The 21906-nt window shown below is 39.9% G+C and overlaps 4 protein-coding genes across 7 annotated transcripts; all 4 read right to left on the bottom strand.

The window, feature by feature from the left end:
• On the bottom strand, window positions 8846–10930 carry LOC104719052 (selenium-binding protein 2). The gene is made up of 6 exons (XM_010436897.2): window positions 10742–10930; window positions 10421–10616; window positions 9872–10331; window positions 9670–9777; window positions 9322–9594; window positions 8846–9242 (listed from the first exon to the last, which is right to left on the bottom strand). The coding sequence occupies exons 1-6, from the start codon at window positions 10884–10886 to the stop codon at window positions 8961–8963; spliced, it is 1464 nt and encodes a 487-aa protein (XP_010435199.1). The 5' UTR covers window positions 10887–10930; the 3' UTR covers window positions 8846–8960.
• LOC104719050 (pentatricopeptide repeat-containing protein At4g14050, mitochondrial-like) lies at window positions 11536–13423 on the bottom strand. Of its 2 annotated transcripts, XM_019231166.1 has the most exons (2): window positions 13121–13300; window positions 11536–13037 (listed from the first exon to the last, which is right to left on the bottom strand). In XM_019231166.1, the coding sequence occupies exons 1-2, from the start codon at window positions 13298–13300 to the stop codon at window positions 11538–11540; spliced, it is 1680 nt and encodes a 559-aa protein (XP_019086711.1). In that variant the 3' UTR covers window positions 11536–11537. The 2 variants fall into 2 exon arrangements, with proteins under 2 accessions (XP_019086711.1, XP_010435197.1); XM_010436895.2 differs by having other exon boundaries at window positions 11536–13423.
• LOC104719049 (long-chain-fatty-acid--[acyl-carrier-protein] ligase AEE15, chloroplastic) lies at window positions 13526–19445 on the bottom strand. Of its 2 annotated transcripts, none has more exons than XM_010436894.2 (18): window positions 18999–19445; window positions 18524–18709; window positions 17920–18034; window positions 17447–17534; window positions 16793–17001; window positions 16603–16712; window positions 16314–16463; window positions 16065–16132; window positions 15634–15739; window positions 15382–15540; window positions 15245–15298; window positions 15086–15166; window positions 14742–14879; window positions 14312–14471; window positions 14130–14209; window positions 13917–14032; window positions 13781–13838; window positions 13526–13690 (listed from the first exon to the last, which is right to left on the bottom strand). In XM_010436894.2, exons 1-18 carry the CDS (start codon window positions 19248–19250, stop codon window positions 13598–13600), a joined length of 2223 nt encoding a protein of 740 aa, XP_010435196.1. In that variant the 5' UTR covers window positions 19251–19445; the 3' UTR covers window positions 13526–13597. The 2 variants fall into 2 exon arrangements, with proteins under 2 accessions (XP_010435196.1, XP_010435195.1); XM_010436893.2 differs by having other exon boundaries at window positions 18987–19293.
• Window positions 19781–21839, bottom strand: LOC104719048 (probable glucan endo-1,3-beta-glucosidase A6). 2 transcript variants are annotated; one of them, XM_010436892.2, is made up of 3 exons: window positions 21565–21839; window positions 20095–21450; window positions 19781–19959 (listed from the first exon to the last, which is right to left on the bottom strand). In XM_010436892.2, the coding sequence occupies exons 1-3, from the start codon at window positions 21608–21610 to the stop codon at window positions 19922–19924; spliced, it is 1440 nt and encodes a 479-aa protein (XP_010435194.1). In that variant the 5' UTR covers window positions 21611–21839; the 3' UTR covers window positions 19781–19921. The 2 variants fall into 2 exon arrangements, with proteins under 2 accessions (XP_010435194.1, XP_019086712.1); XM_019231167.1 differs by having other exon boundaries at window positions 20095–21839.

Here is a 21906-nt window from a genome sequence, read left to right as displayed (position 1 = left end):
GATCAAATGCTTGAGAGATTGGCTAACCATCCTTACTACTGTTTCTTCGATGGCTATTCAGGTTTCTTTCAGATCCCAATCCATCCCGACAATCAAGAGAAGACCACATTCACATGTTCTTACGGCACCTTTGCTTACCGCAGAATGCCGTTTGGCTTGTGCAATGATGTCCATTTTCACTGACCTGATTGAGGATATAATGGAAGTTTTCATGGACGATTTCTCCGTCTATGGGAGCTCCTTTTCCGTTTGTTTGTCTAATTTGTGCAGGGTGTTGCAGCGGTGTGAAGACAAACATCTGGTGCTGAATTGGGAGAAATGCCACTTCATGGTCAGAGATGGGATAGTGCTGGGACACAAGATTTCTGAAAAGGGGATTGAGGTTGACAAAGCCAAGGTTGAGGTGATGATGAGTTTACAACCGCCTAATTCGGTAAAAGGGATCCGCAGTTTCCTTGGCCACGCCGGTTTCTACAGACGGTTCATTAAGGATTTCTCCAAGATAGCAAGACCACTTACCCAGCTGTTGTGTAAGGAAGTGAAGTTTGATTTCGATTCTGCTTGCTTGGAAGCCTTTCACACGATCAAAGGAGCTTTGGTTAGCGCTCCGATTGTACAACCGCCAGATTGGGACCTTCCCTTTGAGGTCATGACTGATGCGAGTGATTATGCCGTGGGAGCAGTTCTGGGACAGAGAAAAGACAAGAAGCTGCACGTGATATACTATGCCAGCCGCACCTTGGATGAGGCTCAGTGCAAGTACGCTACAACCGAGAAAGAACTTTTAGCGGTTGTGTTTGCTTTTGAGAAGTTCCGATCATACCTTGTTGGTTCCAAAGTGGTTGTTCACACTGATCATGCAGCATTGAGGTATCTACTGACCAAGAAGGATGCAAAACCAAGGCTACTCCGTTGGATTTTGTTGCTTCAAGAGTTTGACTTGGAGATTAAAGACAAGAAGGGTATTGAGAACGGAGTTGCAGATCACTTGTCAAGAATGAGGATAGAAGAAGAGCTACCCTTGGATGATAGCCTTCCTGAAGAACATGTTTACTCGATCGGCATCTTTGATCCCGCCGAGCACATGCTCCGCCTGGGAGCACATGCTCCGAAAACCCCGTGCAAGGCAATCGATACCAACAAACAGCCGAGTTTTCCTTGGTTTGGAGAGTATGCAAACTACCTAGCAGCAGAGAAAGAACCTACTGAGTTTGTGGGGAACAAGAAGAAGAAGTTCCTAAAAGACATAAGGCGGTATTTTTGGGATGAGCCTTACCTCTATAGGCATTGCTCGGATGGTGTTTTCAGGAGGTGTGTGACTGAGGAGGAGGTTCCTGGAGTCTTGTTTCATTGCCATAGCTCACCCTATGCTGGACACTTTGCTACTTTCAAAACCGTGTCCAAAGCTCTTCAAGCGGGTTATTGGTGGCCTACCATGTTCAGAGATGCGCAGCGGTTCGTGTCTACTTGCGACACATGTCAGAGACAAGGGAACATCAGCAGGAGGAATGAAATGCCTCAGAATTTCATCTTGGAGGTTGAGGTATTTGATGTTTGGGGAATTGACTTCATGGGACCTTTCCCGAACTCATTCGGCAATGAGTACATATTGGTGGCTGTCGATTACGTGTCCAAGTGGGTAGAAGCTTTGGCCAGCCCCAATAATGATGCAAAGACCGTGCTCAAGATGTTCAAGTCGGTTATTTTCCCACGGTTTGGTGTCCCACGGGTAGTCATTAGCGATGGTGGATCGCATTTCATTAACAAGGTCTTTGAGAGTCTTCTCAAGAAGAATGGAGTGAGGCACAAGGTCGCCACCCCCTACCACCCACAAACAAGCGGCCAAGTTGAGATCTCTAACCGGGAGATTAAGAGCATTTTGCAAAAAACAGTGAACACAACAAGGAAGGATTGGTCTCAGAAGCTAGATGAGGCTCTATGGGCTTATAGAACCGCCTACAAAACACCCCTGGGGACTACACCGTTTCACTTGGTGTATGGTAAGGCGTGTCACCTTCCTGTTGAGCTAGAGTACAAGGCTGCTTGGGTAGTGAAAATGCTGAACTTTGACACTAAGAGCGCCCATGAAAGGAGGAAGATGCAACTGCATGAGCTAGAGGAGATTAGGCACCTCGCCTATGAAAACTCAAAACTCTACAAGGAGCGTACCAAAGCCTACCATGAGAAGCGGATCCTCACTAAGACCTTTGCTCCTAATGATCAAGTCTTGTTGTTCAACTCTAGGCTGAAACTGTTTCCCGAAAAGCTAAGATCACGATGGTCCGAACCCTTCACCATCAAGGAGATTAGACCATATGGGGCTATTGTGTTGCTGGACACAAAAGGAGGAGAATTTGTGGTGAATGGACAGAGGCTGAAGCCATATCTTGCCGCCTCTGAGCACGAAAGGGGTGAAACCTTCGCCCTAGGCGACCCTCCTATTGCCTAAGGAGCTTTCGAGTCAAGCTAATGACTTAAAACAAGCGCTGGGTGGGAGGCAACCCACCAGGTATATATTGCTGAGTTTTTCTTTTTCTTTTTAGGATTTGTTTCTTCTCTTTTCGGTTTCAGGAATGTTGGAAGAAGACGCGGAGCACATGCTCGCAGGACGCGAGCAACCCGATGCACATGCTCGGCGAACTGAGAACCAAAGAAAAAGAGAAGAGCGATTGGGCCAGGTAAGTTTAATGAATTTCAGGCCCAGACCCACCAGGCCCAGGTAACCCACCAAATCGCAAACCCTTCTCTCTTTTCTTCTTCTTCTTCTTCCTTCTTTCTTCTCTTCTTCTCCTCATTTTTATTGTTATCTTTATTTTTCGTCTTGTCTAGGTCTCTCTTTGGCTTATTTTCACACCGGAGACGGTGTAAAGTAAGTCCGGGGGAGGGTCACCTATGACATTTGTTTTCTTTATTTTTCTTTTTATTGAGTCAGTTTGTCATGTGAGTCGAACCAAAACTTGTGGGAATTAGGACCGAAATCTGTGATGTTTTTAACCATTTGTGAGTTTGACCGTTTTTCCTAGTGACCATTGTTGCAGAACTAAGAGTACAGAGACGAGCTAATACCTCTTCACATTCGGACCCTTCTCCTGGCCAGAAAAGCTTCATCCCATTAAGGTTTCACCGGAAAGACTTAGACTCTACTTTATTGGAACCTAACCGGATTTAAATTCTTCTCGTTTTGGGCATTAGGATAGGGAACGTGTCACATATTCAGGACTTCTTATTCATTTTGCCAATCTTGCTGATCCTGAATAGCTAGCTCATTTTAAGTTAGTACCCACCCCGAGCCTAACCTCCTTTCAAACCACTTGCACTTGTATTTTTGTTTTCTCATTCTGTGCAGCTATGTGCAAAACGGTCGGGGAGAGCAGGACTGACACAATCTCTAACTCGCTCTTGCTGGAGAACCAAAGAGGAAAGAGCCGGACGGACAGAGCACGTGCTCCAACCCAGCGAGCACCTGCTCCGAAATTATATACATCCGAGTCCGCGAGTTGTTTTGAGCAGAGAGAGAGCCTAGGATACGGTCCACATGCTCCAGGGGCAATATCAGAAGAAGATCCCCCATCATCCTTCATATGTCTAAAAAAAAAAAAAAAGCGTTTAAGGATGATGGAAAGGGACCAGAGCTAGTGTTACACACCCCCGAGCATGCGTTGTACCCTGAGGAGAAAAGAGAGGCTGAGTTTGAGAAGATAAGAAGAGGAGAGTGATTAGAGGTTGTGGACATCAATGAGTCCACTCTCCCTTACCATTTTGTGCGATATCCTGCATCTCTTTCGAAGTAATGGTAACTCCTAAACACTCTATAGCTCCACCATTAAAACAGCCTTTTATCTACCAAGCCTCGATTTCACTAGCTTAATGCCCTTAATGAGAAGCTCACGCCAATTTTAATTGAATGTAAAGAGTCTTTGTCTGGAAAGTGATCTTTTTCTGGGTTTGATTGCCAATTATGGTTCTGGTTTTGGAGATGTTTGCTGGAGAATTTTATCGGTATAGCTTGTTCTAACACATGTGGTCTGCAGGTCATGGTCTACTCACGGTTTCTGAGATTTTTGCGAGTTCCCACCTTGGCTCTCTTGGCGCTTGGTTTGAGTTTGTTTGAGGACAAACAAAGATCTAAGTCCGGGAGAGTTGATATGTTACGGTTTTGACTCACTTTGACCCCGTTTATTTGATAGTTTTGTAGTTGTTTGAGTCCTTTTCAGGTTATAATAAGAGGCTAGGAAGCTAAAAGCAAGGATTGGAACAGCAGGAGCAATCGGAGCAGAAAGGAGTTGAATTGGAGCAGAAAAGCTGATTTTAGACCCAGGAGCACATGCTCCCGATTTCCGAGCACATGCTCCCAACTCTACGGTTTCATGACGACACGTGGCAAGCATCTAGGCGCCGATTCCCTGCCTAATTCCCCTTATTTTAGGCGATCCTTTGTGAGAGAAAGAGGGCTGAGATCGCTTTTTAATAGGGAGATTTGAATTTGGAATCTTTCCTTATTTTTCTCTACTTGTATGCTATTTAACCTAGGGTTTTTAGGAGAAAAAATATTACCTTTTTCTTTTGTTTTTGAGCGACGTTTTTGTGAGAGGGAGAAGAGCGGCTACCTTGTGAAGCATTCTCTGAACCCTTTTTATTTTTATGTCATTGAATTTCTCATCTTTTGCTATGATTCATTTCTCTATGTCTGAGTAGTTTTCTTTGCTAGATTAGGGGTTTCAAAAGGGGTTTCATGGGTTAGCAACAGAACACAAATAGGGCTTTATATAATCGATTGTCTTCACTATTGTTAGACTTAATGCTTAGGTTGATTTGATCACCCAATCTATGATTCTAGGTTTATCTATTCATCAAAAGTGTAATAGGTTGCTAGAAAAGACATTAGTGGGCAAATTATCCTAGACCTGCGAAAGTTGATGTGTAGGTGATTTGTGAACTTATCATTCCTGTTCTTTAATGCTTGTCTGCGATTCTGGGCTCAAACGACAGTTTAGGGTTTATGGACCGCCGAGCATGTGCTCCGGATGTCTGAGCATGTGCTCCGCGTTTCCGCACAGAATCGATCAGATAGAGTTATTGATACCACGACAGTGGATCAGTTTATATTTATGTTTGAGTTCTAGACTGGTACTTAATCTATGCCCTGAATAGTTGTTTAGTTGCTATCTCTGAAATTCCCGAGAATTACCCCTGATCTAGTGTTTTGCTTATTGCCTTTTTATACCGTTTTAATCGCGTTACTGTTACCAAACAAACCCAACTTTGAATTGTCTTAGCTTGAAATTGAACCAATAGAACCATAGAGTAAAACTTGGTCTTCGTGGGATTCGACCCCTAAGTACTACTTCTTTGCTGTGCACTTGCAGTAGGAAAATAGGGTTTAAAACTCTGTGTATCAACACACTTTTACATAAATAAAAGCCTTCCTTTCCATTATCTTTCAGCAATCTCTTTCCTTTTCCTTTTAACAACCACACAGAAAAAAAAGATATGGATTCACCCGATTCCATGAATCCCGATAACTCTTGCTTCATGGACCTCTTACATAGTCAACTGGGTACCCAAAATGTAGTCGCCCATCCTTACGACAGTTCATCACAAGTCCCTGTTTTTAGCACCCAATGTCCCAATGATGCTCCAAGTGAAGTTGGATCCACACAAGTAGGTCGTAGAACAAGAACGACATGGTCACCAGCAGATGATGTTCTGCTCATCAGTGCCTGGCTAAACACGAGCAAGGATGCAATCACTTCAAATCAGCAAAAAGGTGGAACATTTTGGTCTCGGATTGCAAAATATTTTGCATCAAGTCAGAAGGCTGCAGGTCGACCACATAGAGAGGCCATGCATTGTAAGCAGAGGTGGGGGAAGATTAATGATATAGTGTCCAAGTTTGTTGGATGCTATGAGGCTGCAGAAAAGCAGAGATCAAGTGGGATGAATGAAGATGATGTTATGAAGATAGCACTCCAAATATACTTCGATGATCATAAGGTGAAGTTCACCTTGGAGCATGCATGGCGAGAGCTTAGGCATGACCAGAAATGGTGTTCATCTTCATCTACTAGAGGGACTGCAACAACAAAAAGAAGGAAGTGCGTGGATGGCTCTGCTCAGTCTTCAAGCTCCCAACCACATGAAGAGGATGAATCAACAACTAGGCCACCTGGTATTAAGGCTTCAAAGGGTAAATCGAAAAGGAATGTGAACAATACATAAACTGCGGAGGAGCAATCGAAGGCATGGCTTGAGTTTCAGATGTTAGAACTGAAGAGGATGTATGATTTAAAGCAATGTGACTTTGCTTTGAGAGAGAAGGAATATGCATTGAAGGAGACGCATAGCAAGCATATCATGCTTGAGAGTCTACTAGCAAAAGCAGAGCCACTTAGTGAAACAGATATGGCTTTAAAGAAAAAGCTCATAGATGAAATGTTTTCAAAATAAAATGTTTATCAATTTAGTAAATCGGTTGAATGTTTTTGTTTCTATTAGTGAACTTATATGTAATCGGTTGAATGCTTTTTGTTTATATGAGTGAAAGTAATCACTTATATGTAATCGGTTTAATGTTTAATGAAATGAGAAGTAATCACTTCTATGTTTATATGAGTGAAAGTAATCACTTCTTTGTGTTCTTCTGATCTTGACTGAGTTTTCAAAAAAGGTTTGTCTCTAATCCAAAGATCATCATCACTGAGATAGTATCAGTGTATATATATATGTTCATTGATTTTTTCTTGATGGCATTGACTCAGGGACTATGGAAAGTACTCAATGCGGGTTAAGAGTGATGAAGACCAAGATGTTGCAGATGATTTCTTTCAAGATCAAAACTACAAGACTTTGCCAAGAAATCCAAAGGACAGCTCTCCATTTTTCTGGTTTTGTTTAAAACAAATGATAGTTTGCTCTGTTTGTTTATTTGTGACATTTACCATACAATTTTAGCAAGGACAGCTCTCTCTTTTTTCTTTCTTTGTTTATTTGTACCCTTTACCACAAATTTAAAGCAAGTACACTGCCCTTTATTTGTTTTCTTGTAAACTTACCCTACTTTTTTCGACCACTTGTGTATACCACACATTTGCAACTGCATGTACACCACAAAATGTTCTATATAAGCTACACATTTTCATACAATATTTATCACGATCAATTTACAATATTCTCACAAATCAAACACTCTTTTTTTTTTATCCTTTTTTCTTATCTCTCAAAAATGGCATCTTCTTCTAGAAATAATTTTGATGATATGCTAGATGATTCTATTGATCAACTTTGCAATCAAATTAGCAATCAGATTAGCGATCAAATAACCAATCAAGTCTATCAAAATCTTACAATTCCTCCTGGTGCTCGTCAAAAAGCTCCAATTTCAAAGAAAGACGGCGTGAAGAAGGACACACTCTATTGTGGAACGATTATTTTAGTGAAAATGCAACATACCCTCCGCTACTTTTTCGCCGTCGATTTAGAATGAACAAGCCGTTGTTCATGCGTATTACTGATCGACTCTCCAATGAAATTCCATATTTTCAACAAAGAAGAGATGCTACCGAAAGATTCGGTCTCTCTGCACTACAAAAGTGTACAGCAGCAATTCGTATGATGGCATATGGTTGTGCAGCTGATGCACTTGATGAATATCTCTGGCTTTCTGAAACCACTGCAATTCAATGCTTGGAAAATTTTGTTGAAGGAGTCATAAATTTATTTGGAGATGAGTATCTAAGGAGACCCACCCCAGAGGATCTTCAACGTTTACTCGATATTGGAGAGCTACGAGGATTTCCCGGGATGATAGGAAGCATTGATTGTATGCATTGGGAGTGGAAGAATTGCCCGACCGCATGGAAAGGTCAATACACATGTGGATCCGGAAAGCCAACCATTGTTTTAGAGGCTGTAGCGTCACAAGATCTGTGGATATGGCACGCGTTTTTCGGACCTCGAGGTACATTAAACGATATCAATGTCCTTGACCGCTCTCCAGTTTTTGATGATATATTACAAGGTCATGCTCCGAAAGTTAATTACATTGTCAACGGCCGGGAGTATAATTTGGCTTACTATCTCACCGATGGTATTTATCCGAAATGGGCTACTTTTATCCAATCTATTCAGATTCCACAATGTCCAAAGGCATCCTTGTTTGCTACATGGCAAGAAGCTGTCCGTAAAGATGTCGAGCGTGCTTTTGGAGTCTTGCAAGCTCGCTTTGCCATAGTAAAAAACCCGGCTCTTATCCATGATAAGGAAACAATTGGAAAGATAATGAGAGCGTGTATCATACTTCACAATATGATAGTAGAAGACGAACGAGATGGGTACATGCCGTTTGATCCAACAGAATTCGCACAAGTGGAAGCAAACAGAACTTCACAAGTGGACTCCACAGTTTCAACTGATATATCATCAAATGTCAGCAATTTGATGACCATGCTGAGCAAGCGGAAGGAAATTCGTAATCAACAAAAACATCAACAATTGAAGGATGATTTGGTTGAGAATATTTGGCAAAAGTTTGGCACAAATCAAGATTACAACTAATCTTTTTCTCCATTTATGATTTCTACTTCTATTTTAATATGCTTTTATGTTTTGAATGTTTAAAAGTTTATGAAATGCAATAATTTTCTATTTTAATAAAATCTTAATTGTTTAAATATTTAAATTAATTGTTCTACTTAAATTAATTATATTATAAAAATAACTTTTTTTTCAAAAATAAGAACCCTAATAAGAGTCTACTATTGGAGTACTATAATTTTATTCAACAACAAAAACTCTTAATTTGTAAAAATATACTTTTTAGTTAATAAAAAATATAAGAACTTCAAAATAAGAGTCCAACCAATGGAGATGCCCTTATTTATTACAACACACTATATTGAAACATAACAACAGTGAATCACACAAATCCAGCCAGCTTCACTCTTTGAGAGAAGCCAAATTATTCAAATCCAGATATCGGAAGTGCAGTCTCCTCCGGGATATCTCATTTCATGAGCAAGTGCAGGACCGTCTGGTTCATCACCAAAGTCTACAAAGAAGTCAGGGTTTATGGTGAGACCACCTTTGTCTGTGTCAACATCGATTTGGATTATGTGTGAGCCTTTCTCCATGATTTCCGGGTAAAACTGACGGTCCCATGCGCTGAACAGCGAGTTCGTCGCATACAATCGTTTCCCATCGAGGCTCAGTTGGATCATCTGTGGTCCTGCTCTTAGAGATTTCCCCTGAAATCACAACAAACAGTGGTCAAAAGAATGTAAAATTTGGTTAAACGTTCCAAAGATATTAGTGTTTGGTACAAACCTTGATCTGAGGAACATCGAATTGGTAAGTGTTACCATCTTCTCCAACAGCCTTATAAGGACTACCCTTTTGTAGTAATCCTCCGACCCAAATCTGTCCGGTTAAGACAGGGTTTTTAGGGTCTTCTATGTTGTACTGACGAACATCTCCATGAAGCCAGTTCACAAAGTAGAAAAACCGATCATCGAGTGAGATCAAGAAGTCGGTAATAAGCCCCGGCATCTCTGGAAGAATCCAGTTTTCGACCTTCAACGGTTTTACTGATATAACCACCTGAAACAAGACCAGTTAATCATAGATTTGAAAAAACAGAAAGAAAAAAAAAGAACATTAAGAAACTTCACTTGCCTCATGACTCCATGTATCATCACTGTTCTTGAAAAATCTAATCATATTACTCGACAAGGCACTCCCAACATACCCTGTATCTTTAGACGGATCATGCAAGAACCTAATCTGCAACCACATAACAGCAACAACAAGAAGATTAGATTACATTCTTGGTTACTAAATACTAACACAGATCGTCACACTTATGTTATAGTGTTACCTCAAGAGGTAAGAGTCCAGTATTTCCAAGGTCAATAACTTGCTTCATTTCACCTTCAGGCCAACTATAAACATGTAAATGACTTCCGTACAATCCATCAGCAACGTGCTGGAGATCAAAACCTTTGGAGAAAGCTTTAGGTGCTCCCCAAGAAGTGCTGATCATTGTCTTGAACCGAGGTTGGTACCAGAAATCATATCCAAACAAAGGACTATTTCCTGGTTTATCCCACCTGCTTTTCACATTGAAGTCAGAGTCAAGAAGGAGAAACCCATTCCCTTTAGCGTTTCCTTCTCTATCCCCAAGGCAAGACACCAACATATCCCCCGAGGCGAGGCAGTGAGACGTGTGTGGAAATGCTAATCCTGTCTTCTCAGCAATCTCTTTAGGCTCTACAACCTTATACAGAGAGGGAGCCTTTGGATCGGTCTTTGTGTCGATTGCATAAATGCGACCAGATCTTCATTCAAAATCAAGAAAGAAACACAAATTTTGTCAATTCATCATCTAGAAATGTGATGAGAGGATTCATCAATGCAAAGATCTTACATTAAGCCTGGCAAGACAAGGTAACGTCTATCAGCAGAAGCATCACCATGGCAAGAGCTGCAAGAGTTCCAACCAGTGTGGTGAAGCTCATCTCCCACATAAGGCATTTTCAATCTGTGAATGACACTTGAATAAGTAGGTGAACTTGGATCCACATCCACCGTTGCCAAGTAGTCCGGTTTGTCTCGCCCCGTTCCTAGTTACCCCCACTCAAACAAAACAAAAGGTATCAGAATACAGAGGAACCAGAGAAAGATTCAGTTCAGTCCAAAAATAGTATTGAATAATAATAGGTAGAAGATGGTATAATGAAATGTGAACCAGAGTAGAGGGCGGTGACGTAGATGAGCTTTTCCCGTGGACCAGCCATGGCGGCGAGAGGCGTCGCGTAACCTGGACCAGACTTGCAGCATATTTTGCTTCCCCCGTTGCTCACTGCCGTCGCCAATACGGTTTCGGTAGCCATCTCTTTCTCTATTGAGTATGTGGAAGTAGTGAAGCTACACGTCTCTGAGTTTATCTCAAACGAAAGAATACAAATGATCTATGAGTACGAGAAGCTTTTGGCTATAAGAGTGATGTTGACGTGTCTTGGTTATCTATTTGTTTCCATTGCATATGTCTCTACTCTCTATATAAAGCATGTGACTAGAAATAATATTCTTTAAATAATTCTACTTTTTGCTAAAAGGGTTTAGTTGTACATTAAGGAATCTAAACAGATTTATGCAGCTTTTTGTAAGTACTAAGTTACTAACCAAACTACCAAAGTATATCTGGATGTGTTTTAAATTATCTATTTATGTCATTCTATTATTCATTTCTTAGCGTAAGTCCATGCACGTGTTGTTATTGTATTATGAGTTGATGAGTAAAGTTAGAATAAAAACGTTACTAAAATCGTGAGTGGTCAGTAAGTACGATTAAATAGTGACACTTTTGTTGTTTATCTATAATGCATGTGAAGTGAACTGGCCCATCTTCTTGTTCTTTACTGAAGATAGATACAACTCGATGTTGCGTGACCGTCATCATTCATCACTATACGCAATTCTAAAAAAATCTTAGCAAATTTCAAATACAAAGTGTTACAACAGAGAAGCTAAGGACTTACCAGTTACCAGAAGTCATTGCAGGAACATTTCCCTCCCTTAAAATGATGATATCTAGTTGCATCTCTAACTATAATCTCTCTTTCTGTAATCTCACTTATATGTTTCAGAACAACATGACAATCTCCACAAACCCTTAGATTTTTCACAATCCGTATAGGAGTTCCCGGAACAGCCTTGAGCAATCCGTATGCAACAGCGGATCGTTCACTGTGCCAAAACAATAGCTTCTCTTTTTCTTGGTCATCCATATCGTGTAGTATCCAACTCGTATCAGGAACATAACCATTTCTTCTTCTCATTTCTTCCTCTAACTTCTTAAGCAATCTAAATATGTCTTCTTTTAGAGGATGAGATGTTTCTCCTGCATAAAAAACTTCGGTTTCTTTCCTGACTTCGACACTACTGTACCCTGGATCTTTCCTGACTTCCATATCTCCTAGTTTCCTTCTTGCTTCTGATACTTTTCCCCATAAAGAAGCACTTGCATAGATGTTTGATAAAAGTATATAAGTTGATGGATCTTTCGGTTTAAAGCAGCTTACAAGATGATCAGCGATTCTTACACCCATCTCACCTTGTCCCTGGCGCTTACAAGCGCTAAGTAAAGCAGCCCAAGTTGGTTCATCTGGAGGAAACGGCATTGTATGTATTAAGTTCTCAGCCTCATCAAGGAGGCCAGATCGACCAAAAAGATCCAATAAACATGTATAATGCTGCAGTGATGGACGAATTTCATATTCCTTGGTCATTGATTGGAAAAGCGCACGGCCTTTCGCTACAAAACCGACATGGCTACACGCATATATCAACCCAACAAATGTGACCTCATTGGGCTTTACACCGTGAGTAACCATGTCATCATACACTGCTAATGCCTTCTCAGCTTGCCCATGCTGAGCCATTCCAACTATAAGCGATGTCCATGAAACTACATCTCTGTGGCGCATTCTACTAAATATACCCTTTGCAGCTATAACATCACTGCATTTAGCATACATATCGATAAGGGCGTTACTAATAAACACACAAGAATCAAATCCTAGAGCTATAACCAACCCGTGAACCTGCCTCCCCGCTATCGAAGCTGCCAGATTAGCACAAGCGCCAACAATGCTCGAGAGGACCAACGGATCCAAAATGTCAACTCTTTCTCTCCTCATTTCAGTGAATATAGAAAAAGCCTCAAGCCCTTTCCCACTCTGTACAAAACCAGAGATCAATGCAGTCCAAGAATACAAATTCTTGACTGGTAACTCCCTAAAAAGCTTCAAAGCTTCTTCCTTTCTTCCGCTTTTAGCATATCCAGATACCATGGCAGTCCATGAAATGGTGTTTTTCACTCTTATAGAATCGAAAACTGCTTTAGCACTATCGACCAATCCACATTTAGCATACATATCAACCAGTGAAGACTTAACAACATCGTCATTCGAATACTCAGAGACTATAAAATGGCAATGAACTTGCTTTCCAAGCTCAATAGATCCTAAGTTAGCACAAGCCTTAACAAGTGCCGAGAACACAAAACCATCCGGTCGCAGCCCATCCCTCAAACCCACTGAAGAAAACACTGAGAGAGTCTTACCAGAGAGATTCGCTTGATTAAGAGCTGTGAGAACTGAAGCCCAGGCGATGTGGTCTCTGTGAGGCATTTCGTCGAACAACTGGAGAGCATGATAAGCAGCGCCGCATTTTCCGTAGACATTGACAAGAGTGTTGGCCAAAGGGCAACATTGATCGATCCCGAGCTTGACGATGTGGGCATGGAGGACTTTGCCAGTGGTTAAGGTTCGATTCCTCGCGCAGAGCTGGAGCTGATGAAGATAGTGAGGAATAAGCATTCATTAGCTGTTGGTCGCTTTATGGTTTCAATAGATTATGTTGTCGCTTTACTAATATCCTAATTAGTTTAAATATGAAGAATTGAAAAGAAAACTTGAAAACAACATTAATATTACAATTTTTTTTTTTCTTGCTAATTAAAAGTTCAGCTAATAATTTTTTTTTTTGGGTATGATTTAACTAATATTAACAACAGGAACAAGACTAAAATACGAATGTCTTAATTGTAGAGTTGATCAATCTCGTCTTTGTATTTAGCCTCGACCTTGTCCCGTCTAATCTTCATCGTTGGTGTCATCAAGCCGTTGTCTATCTGCAATGTTGTCATAAAACAGTTTTCTTCATGAGGTTTTGGATCTTTTTGGGTCCTTAATAAGCCAAAATATCAATAAGAGAGGATTACCGTGAAGGGCTCGTCGATGATCAAGACCGGTCCGACTTGAAACGAACATTCTGATGTCCTGTAACATTGTTTGAAACATAGTAAAGATAAGCTCTAATTAGTTTTAGCTCTAATTAGTTTAAGAAGTAGTTATTACCATTTCCTCAGTTCTTGGTAGATCAAGCTCTTTAGTTTTTCTTCGGGTATTTCAGGATCTACTCTTTGTGCTTCCTCTTTGTTTGGGATAATGATGGCTCCAAGGCGGCGTCGATCCTGTGAAAGAGAAGTCAATTCGAATAACGAAAGATAAACGAATCATCGATACTAAGATTTGTCATGTTTGTAACATTCTTTAAGATAATTCAAGAACCTGTCCAATAACAAGGATTTGATCAATCAAACTGCTTCTCATGGCGGCTTCTTCAATCTCCAATGGTTCCACATTTTCACCTATAACAACGATGATGTTATCAATTTAAGGACCGATTTCTCTTGTCTAATCGATTTTGGGTTCATTTATGCATTTGAACATGTTTGTGACTTGGATTATACCTGTGGATAGTACAATTGTGTCCTTCGCACGGCCTTCAAGAACAATGACACCTCCACAGCGGCGACTCCGCCCTATTGAGTGATGGGGAGCAATCCAACCCGTATCTCCTGTATTGAACCATCCACTCTCATTTAGAACTTGCTTTGTCGTCAATGGATTCTGAAAAGCACACACCAACACAAAGATGAGTTAAACCCAAATTTAATCATCAATGCAAAAACCCTTACTTAGATGTTTGCTTGATGATGAGTCAGGCAACAAACTTAAATTTGAGGACGCAAGAGAAATATGCATTATGACAAAGCTAGGAAGCTATATATATATGCTTATTAGCAGGTTATTCAGAAGAAACGAGTGTTTTTCTGTCACCTTTTTCACAACTTCACAGTAGTAATATTATGATTAAGTAAGCTAAAAGTACAACACTACCTTATAATAACCCTTCATAACCTGTGGACCTCTGACTTTGATAATGCCTTTTGAACCAGGAGGGAGTACATTATTAGTCTCAGGATCTACAATTTTGAATTCTGTACCATGCATTGGATGCCCAGCTGATCCAAGAACCTTTGACAACAACAAAAGAGACAAACGAAATACGGTTAAAGTCGTAGAAAAAGGCAAACGATGGATCAAAAGAAATAACAGTTATTAGAACTTTGGTAAGAGCATTTCAGAAATGATACCATCTTTTTTTTGCAAACACTCAAAAGGAAACTTTAAAGCATTGTGAGTTCAAAACAAATAAGGATATGGAAGCAGGAACGACTTACATTATAGCTAAGCGTCCGTGCACACACAACAGGCGAGGTCTCTGTCAAACCATAACCATTTTGTAGAGTCACCCCGATGGCCTGCATAATTTCGGAACTAAGTCTTTTAGATATCGAAACTTTCAATGCCAAACAAAGAGAAATTATAGATGGCTTAACCTCAAAAAACTTATCAACATGAATGGGTAAACTACCACCTCCGCTAATACCAGCCTGTGGAAACCAATATCGTATCAGTATTTCACCATAAATATAAAGCTAACGATACAAGATAGAAAATAGAATCCGTGCACTACCTTCGATATTCCAATAGACGCATGTATTTTCTTGTAGATAAGCATTTTGGCCAACATATGTAATGGCCACAATAAGGCCGCGATTACTCTTGCCCACAACCAATCCACCAAAGCAACAATATACATTGGAGGCTTTTGCTCTTTTGTCAGACACATACCCTGTAAACCAGACCAAAGACCATATCAAAACTTCAGGAACCACAAACAGGTTAAAACAAACTATACGGTCAAGAGGGCATCATGTTCATGAACCTCATATATCCTTTTCATCTCCATATATGCCATACTGACTCTGATCAATGTAAGTGCTAGAAGTTTTCGGGCAGCAGAACTTGAAGAAATTTGCTTTTGAATCCCACTGAAGAGCTCAAAGAGGAAACAAAAAAAAAGAGTGAAAAATTGTTTAGCAACCAACACATAATGAAAATTCTGAGTAGTTAATGATTGAGATGATGGACTATTCTTCAGAAATATGGAACGATTGAGCAGAACACTCATTAGGAGTGTACTTCACCAGGCTTGCCCAGAAACAAGATTAACTAAAATTCTCTTAGCTGTGAGAGATGAATTTATGACTTATTGAAACAAATACATACAGCACTTCAGTATTAACTATGTATAGAGTCCATCATCAATAGAATATGAGTATTGTGCAAACTTTTAAGTTTAATGTAATGACAAACCTGTAAAGTGTCTCATATACCAACGGAACGGAAACAATATAGTTTGGTTGGTACCGCTTTAGATCATCCTGTGCCAAAAGAAAACAATGTAAAAATGAATTGGAGCCAAACGGATCAAACGTTAAGAAAAACATTAAGGTGAATCATCTCGGAATGTTAGTGAAGTATCACACAAACAGGGGACCAACACAACTCAATATAAGTACGATGATTGCAAAAGATACTGACTTAACAGATGATGAGAATAACCTTTAAGTATCTTATAGAAGTATACATTTGCTCAATCCCACAGGTGAATATGAAGTATTCACTAGCACGTTCATAGGCATGCCATGATGGCAGCATGCTTAGAAATCTATCGCCAGCTTGAGCAGGTACATATTTGGATAAATGCTTTATCTGGAAAGTGTTTAAGAAAACATTAAAGATTCTCAAAACCTATTGTTTCCAGAAAGTAAAAAAGGAAAACTTGATATATAAAAGAGACAGAATCACCAAAGAACGCTTGCAAAAAAGTATTGTGCCTATTAGCTTCAACCTGGTGTAAAAGATTCCGATGTGTAAGCGTAACGCCTTTCGGATTTCCCGTGGTACCACTGGTATACATAATTGCGGCTATATCATCTGAATTGATGAAATTATAGTTACCTGCAGTCATCAGTTTGTTAGCATCAGGAGGAGATTATTCTATTAGGGCCTTAAGAGAAAAACATAGAATCTCAACGTACTGGTATCCTTAGATCCTGACAATTTTGCACGCCTTTCCTGTCCTAGGCTTTTAATTTCTGCATAACTGTAAACTGGAACCTGCAACCCCTGTGTGACCAATGATGATTTCTCACCCCAGAGAAGTATCAAAAATCTCAGAGATGCCTTGGAAGTAAATGTCTCAGCAATGCGGTTGAAAAACTCAGGATTATCCACAACAAGGGCTACACTGCAATACAGATCACTTGAAATTCTTGATCTCTGTATTGCAAAAACAAATATGGCATATGTAGTTGAAGAGACACAAGTATATGGAGGGACGAAAGATCTGTTTTGCCATCCAAGAATCTTTTTGAATAGTTATGATTTTTACAGGAGAGTGATGGAATAAGATGAATGAGAAATCAAGAAGCTGTTTTGATGAGAACTACTACACCTAAACCATGCATACTGCTCGTAGACTCAACAGCATCATTAGATGCATCTGAAGACATAGAACTAAAACTGATTCATTATAGAACTATTTCATTATAACAAAATACACAAGATGATGAAACAAACGGTAAAAAAATGAGGTCAGTATACAGTGATAAAAATCCTTGTGTTTATATGAAAGCCAACTATTAACTTATTAGTAATAGGTATGCTAATAAGTACGGAAACTGTTGGCATACCTTTCAGAATGACGGTATATCTGCAGTAACTCTTCAACCGAGGACCTAGATCCTCTGACAACATTGACTGCTCCTGTGGCCATTATACCTGGCAGAAAGTAATAAACAGACAAAGATACAAATAATTGTGTGAGAGAAGGAGATATGAAAAAGCAGTGTATATTATTAGAACTATTGTAGCAAGAAGGCAAGAAGTGCAGTTTAAATAGCTAAGCGTATACAAAAGCCCTACAGCTTGACAGAGAGGAAGGATAAATATATGGTGATTGGATGTGTGACGAACTAGAAACTTAGAAGGAAAAAAAGAAAAAGATCAGTAACATCTCAAACGTAGCTCGAAAGACTTTTGTTTGATAGTTATATAATATATGTAAGGCAAGCACAGCTTGGTGATGATGCAAATATTTAATGAAATCAATCCCCCTACTAGGGAGGCCCTAGTGTGTTCCATTTCCATATCATCAACCACATACCTTGATCTGAAACAAGCCATCTGCAGGAGTTATCCGCAAAAAGTCCAATCTTCTCATTTGCTTTCATTCCAACAACTCTTAAGCCCTCGGCAAAGTCCAAAATTTCTTGTTCCACCTAAAAGTTAAGTAAGCAAAAAAAGGCTTCAGTTTTTAATAAATAATTAATATCTGAATCGCTGGGAACAGAACTACACCAATGGGAATGCCCAACTAATAGCACTAGAAAAGCATCAACTGGTTCTTCAAAAGATCCAGAATTTGGATCATCATTAGGAACAGAACAAGCATATCAACTAGCTACTCTTCCTTCAACACCATCATTTTAACAATCTACTAAGAATTGAATTTGCTATATCCATCCTCACACACAGTAGTCAACATATTTTGCTTAACAGTACCAAAAACTGGATGATATCTAGCCATCTAGGAACATACTAGAATATTTTTATGTTATTTAAAGTGACTGGACCCTGCTTGCCTTAATAAATAGCTACTAAATAAATAAATAAATAAAATTGCTGGGGTGGAAAATGTGAAGGAATGGCCTCTCCTTTTTCTTCTTTGCAACAATATTGATGAAAAGAAGCATTAGTAAGGAACCTACCTGTTTGTAGGTCAGTTTCAAAGGAGGATCATGATAAGGATCCACCAATGCAACTCTATCACCATACTTATCTGCAGATGATCTCCAAATATCCGGAACAGCCTTCCATTCATTAGAACGCAAAGCAGAATCTCCGGACAGTGACGAGCTTTCAAGGACTGGCGAAGACGTCCTCACTTCTTTTTCCTGAATCATACATATCAAAAGATTCAAATCCAAGGCCTTGTTTCATCTAGAGGACAGTGGGGACTTGGGACCCATTGAATCAACAAAAAGCTACAAACTTTGCATTGAACATGAAAAAAGGATAACAATTTTAATAACTTTTCTAAACTAATAGGAATGATCTCAAAAACATATAATAATGTTTACTTTCGAAATTAAGGTGAAGAGTTTTCGTATTCAGTTCCAAAACCCCAAAAAGCGAGAACAGAATTGTTAAGATAAAACAAAAGCTGAATACTTTTGAACTCGCCTTGGACTCGCAGTGAATCCTAAATCGCCGGAACGAGGGAACTCGAACACCCTCGTGACTCGAAATCAATCTGAACCCAAAATCATGAAATTGACGAGAAGAAGAAGAAGAGGCGTAAGATAGTAGCGTCGAAGGTCCCAAAGAGGTCGACGCCATCATCGAGGCAGACGCAATGAAGAAGGAATAATCAGGTTTCAGATGAAGTTGCATTTGCAGATAAGATGAAGACGGGGACCTTAATAAAAAGGACATGGAACTGAGAGATAGTGAGAGATCGAAGCTAAATAAGATACAAAAGTGACCCAACCATGTCCTTGTCGTCACTGGTAATGGACTCGATCCTTACGACCATGGCTTTTTCCAACGGACGAGATTTTTTTTATTAATATTATTATATTTTCTTCCAAAATTTAATTTTATTTGGTGTATTTATTTTTATTTTATTTGCTCGTCTATACGTTGTATGAAAACTTTGGTGTATTTATAATGCAATGCAATCACATGAATTGTATGCGACATTATTTTAATTCTGAACGAATTGTTTGGTGATGATCGTGAATCCAAATCCAACCACGTTATTTCACATTCATTCTTTTCGCTAATTTGATTTTTGTATTTGGTGTTTTTACGTTACAGTCAAAGGTTCTGGATTGCTTGCAGCTTTAGAGTAAAGTAAAGATACAGAAATGTGAATATTTTAATTTATTATTTTTTTTTTTTGAAACTAATATTTTAATTTGTTAACCTAGAGAAATGTAATAATCATCATCAGCTTTGTAAGGAAAAAAAAAAGGCTACTATATATTAATTATTTTGATTTTGTTTTTTCTCAACATCGTGAAACATGAAGCAGAAAAGGTACAACAAAGATAAAGAACAATATAAGTAATCCAGCTTTAATCAGTCTTCCTCCTCCTCAATCCTCACAGTGTAACGCTCGGAAACTTGCAACGATCATTGCCTGTAAAAGAAGAACAAAGTTTTGTTAATTACTATACATTCCAGAAGTACTCATACTCTGCCACGTGAATCGTGACTATACGAAAAGGTTATTTTGGTCCAGTATCTGAAAAGAACAAAGAAGGGGGCTTATTACCAGGGTTGGTCGTGGTTTCATGAGCTAGTCCATTAAAGTAACATCGAACGTTTTGGTTGCGGAACTGAGCCCAGTACGAACTAATCGCGTAGCTTGCGTGCCAATAAACTGAGACCGGTTCGTAACATTCTCTTCCCGGAGCCAAAGCCGCACAAGTGGTGTTGCTTCTGCCACAAGCAGTTCTCAAAGTATCCTCAAGCTCAGCCTCGTTAGCTCCTTCCACCGGTACGCACCACACTTGGCCTTTGTATGGAACGTTGTTCGTCGGTTTAGGCAACGGGTTGAAACCGGTTAAGGGTCTTTGACCGGTGAAATCTATGTCGTAGATTGGTTGACCGTCGGGATGCATGATTCCCCAATGTCTCTGTGTTCCCGAACCGGGTTTTTGGTTTTCGTTGAACAGAGAAAAAACAAATGTCGGTATTGGTAAACCGGGTCTAGATGGCGTACCGATTGGTGGACTTGCGGTCATTTTTTTGATCAGATTCCGGTTATATGTAGCCGCGTTGAGGATGTTGGCTCCGGTCTCGTCTATGTCACCTGAATTAGGCCATCCGGTTTCGGAGATTGCGAGGCGGATGTGTGGGTAACCGAGCTTGGTCATCGCGAAGAGAACGGAATCCAACATTTGGTCTAGAAGATTACGGTAAACCAAACCGGTTTGAGGGTCGGTATAAGTGGAGTTTCCTTGGAACAGAGCATAGTCCAAAGTGGAGTTCATGGGGTTTCTTGACCAGCGGAAGTAAGGATGAACATTGATGAAGAAGTAAGAGTTTGTTCCGTTGAGAAACTTCAGCAACGGTAGTATCACCGGTCCGGCGATTTCTTCCCGGAATGTTCCGTTAGAAGGAGGAAACGATGATCGTAGAGAATCCATAGCTAGAGGTGTCCCGACTTTGATGTTGTGAATCCCACGAAATCTGAGAGAGTTCACGATTTTGCGCATCGCCGGTACAAGATTCGCCGAGATGTTCCCGTAGTTGTAGTTAAGGACTTCGTTCCCGACGAGGACAAAGCGAATTTGTGTTTGTGGATAGTAAGGGAGGATATTGGTTCTGACCCATTCATCGGCTGTGGTTTGGTTGGAGCTGAGTGAGGTGATTTGGTGGTTAGGTACGGTTATGGTTACGTATAGATTGGTTCGAGAGAGGAGTGTGAGACTCTCTGGATCAGCGTCGTAGAGTTTGACATGACCGGCTTTGATAGATTTGATGAAGTTGATGGATTGGTATGGAGATGGGAGGTTGTTTCCTTGTCTTCCGTAGTTGATACCAATCTTGCTGGCTAAATCTAGCATTGTTTTCCTTTGAAAGTAGTACTTGTGCCTTTGAAACCTAAGCGCGGAGCAACATGAACCTGTCAAACAGAGCAAATCATGTTCAACATGGGATATTACATATAGAAAATGTAAACATGAGGCAAAACTTGTTGAGTTGAAAGCGTTATGCATAAACGGAGAAGATGAGTTACCTGAAAAGACAAGGAGGGTGAGGAGAAAAAAAGCAAGAAGAGTCATGTCTTTGCGTTTTGTTTGCAATGTGTTGGTGATGATCAGATTGTGATTTTTAAGATGGGAATGGGTGTGGAATTGGTGATGTGGTGTTTATAAGTAGGAGTATGGTGTAGGTTTATTAAGTCATGCATGAAAAGCTTTTTTTTGTTCGGCCTTTTGATTTCTTTTCAAATCTCATAGTTCTTTTGTGCTATGGTTTTAAAAAGATTGTTGGTTGGATGGTTCAAATTGAACCAATAACTCTTTCCCCAAAATACATATAGTTGTCAAAATTGAGGATGCTATACGTATTCGTATTG

The sequence above is a fragment of the Camelina sativa genome, chromosome 10 (assembly GCF_000633955.1).
Source record: "Camelina sativa cultivar DH55 chromosome 10, Cs, whole genome shotgun sequence".
In the NCBI taxonomy this organism is placed as follows: domain Eukaryota; kingdom Viridiplantae; phylum Streptophyta; class Magnoliopsida; order Brassicales; family Brassicaceae; genus Camelina; species Camelina sativa.
Note: the sequence above shows the minus strand (reverse complement) of the source record. Positions and strands in the feature narration are given on the sequence as shown.

Bases quoted from the DNA above. Each gene is read 5' to 3' on its own strand.
- LOC104719052 (XM_010436897.2), bottom strand. From the start codon at position 10,886: ATGGCTACCGAAACCGTATTGGCGACGGCAGTGAGCAACGGGGGAAGC. The intron at 10,617-10,741 runs GTTCACATTTCA...GGGGGTAACTAG, and splicing joins CGTCACCGCCCTCTACTCTG to GAACGGGGCGAGACAAACCG. The intron at 10,332-10,420 runs GTAAGATCTTTG...TTTTGAATGAAG, and splicing joins CTTGTCTTGCCAGGCTTAAT to ATCTGGTCGCATTTATGCAA.
- LOC104719050 (XM_010436895.2), bottom strand. From the start codon at position 13,376: ATGCTTATTCCTCACTATCTTCATCAGCTCCAGCTCTGCGCGAGGAAT.
- LOC104719049 (XM_010436893.2), bottom strand. From the start codon at position 19,250: ATGTCCTTTTTATTAAGGTCCCCGTCTTCATCTTATCTGCAAATGCAA. The intron at 18,710-18,986 runs GTATTCAGCTTT...TGTATGATTCAG, and splicing joins AGTCCAAGGCGAGTTCAAAA to GAAAAAGAAGTGAGGACGTC. The intron at 13,691-13,780 runs GTAATCCTCTCT...ACAACATTGCAG, and splicing joins TCATCGACGAGCCCTTCACG to ATAGACAACGGCTTGATGAC.
- LOC104719048 (XM_019231167.1), bottom strand. From the start codon at position 21,610: ATGACTCTTCTTGCTTTTTTTCTCCTCACCCTCCTTGTCTTTTCAGGT. The intron at 19,960-20,094 runs GTAATAAGCCCC...CTTCTTTTACAG, and splicing joins TGAAACCACGACCAACCCTG to GCAATGATCGTTGCAAGTTT.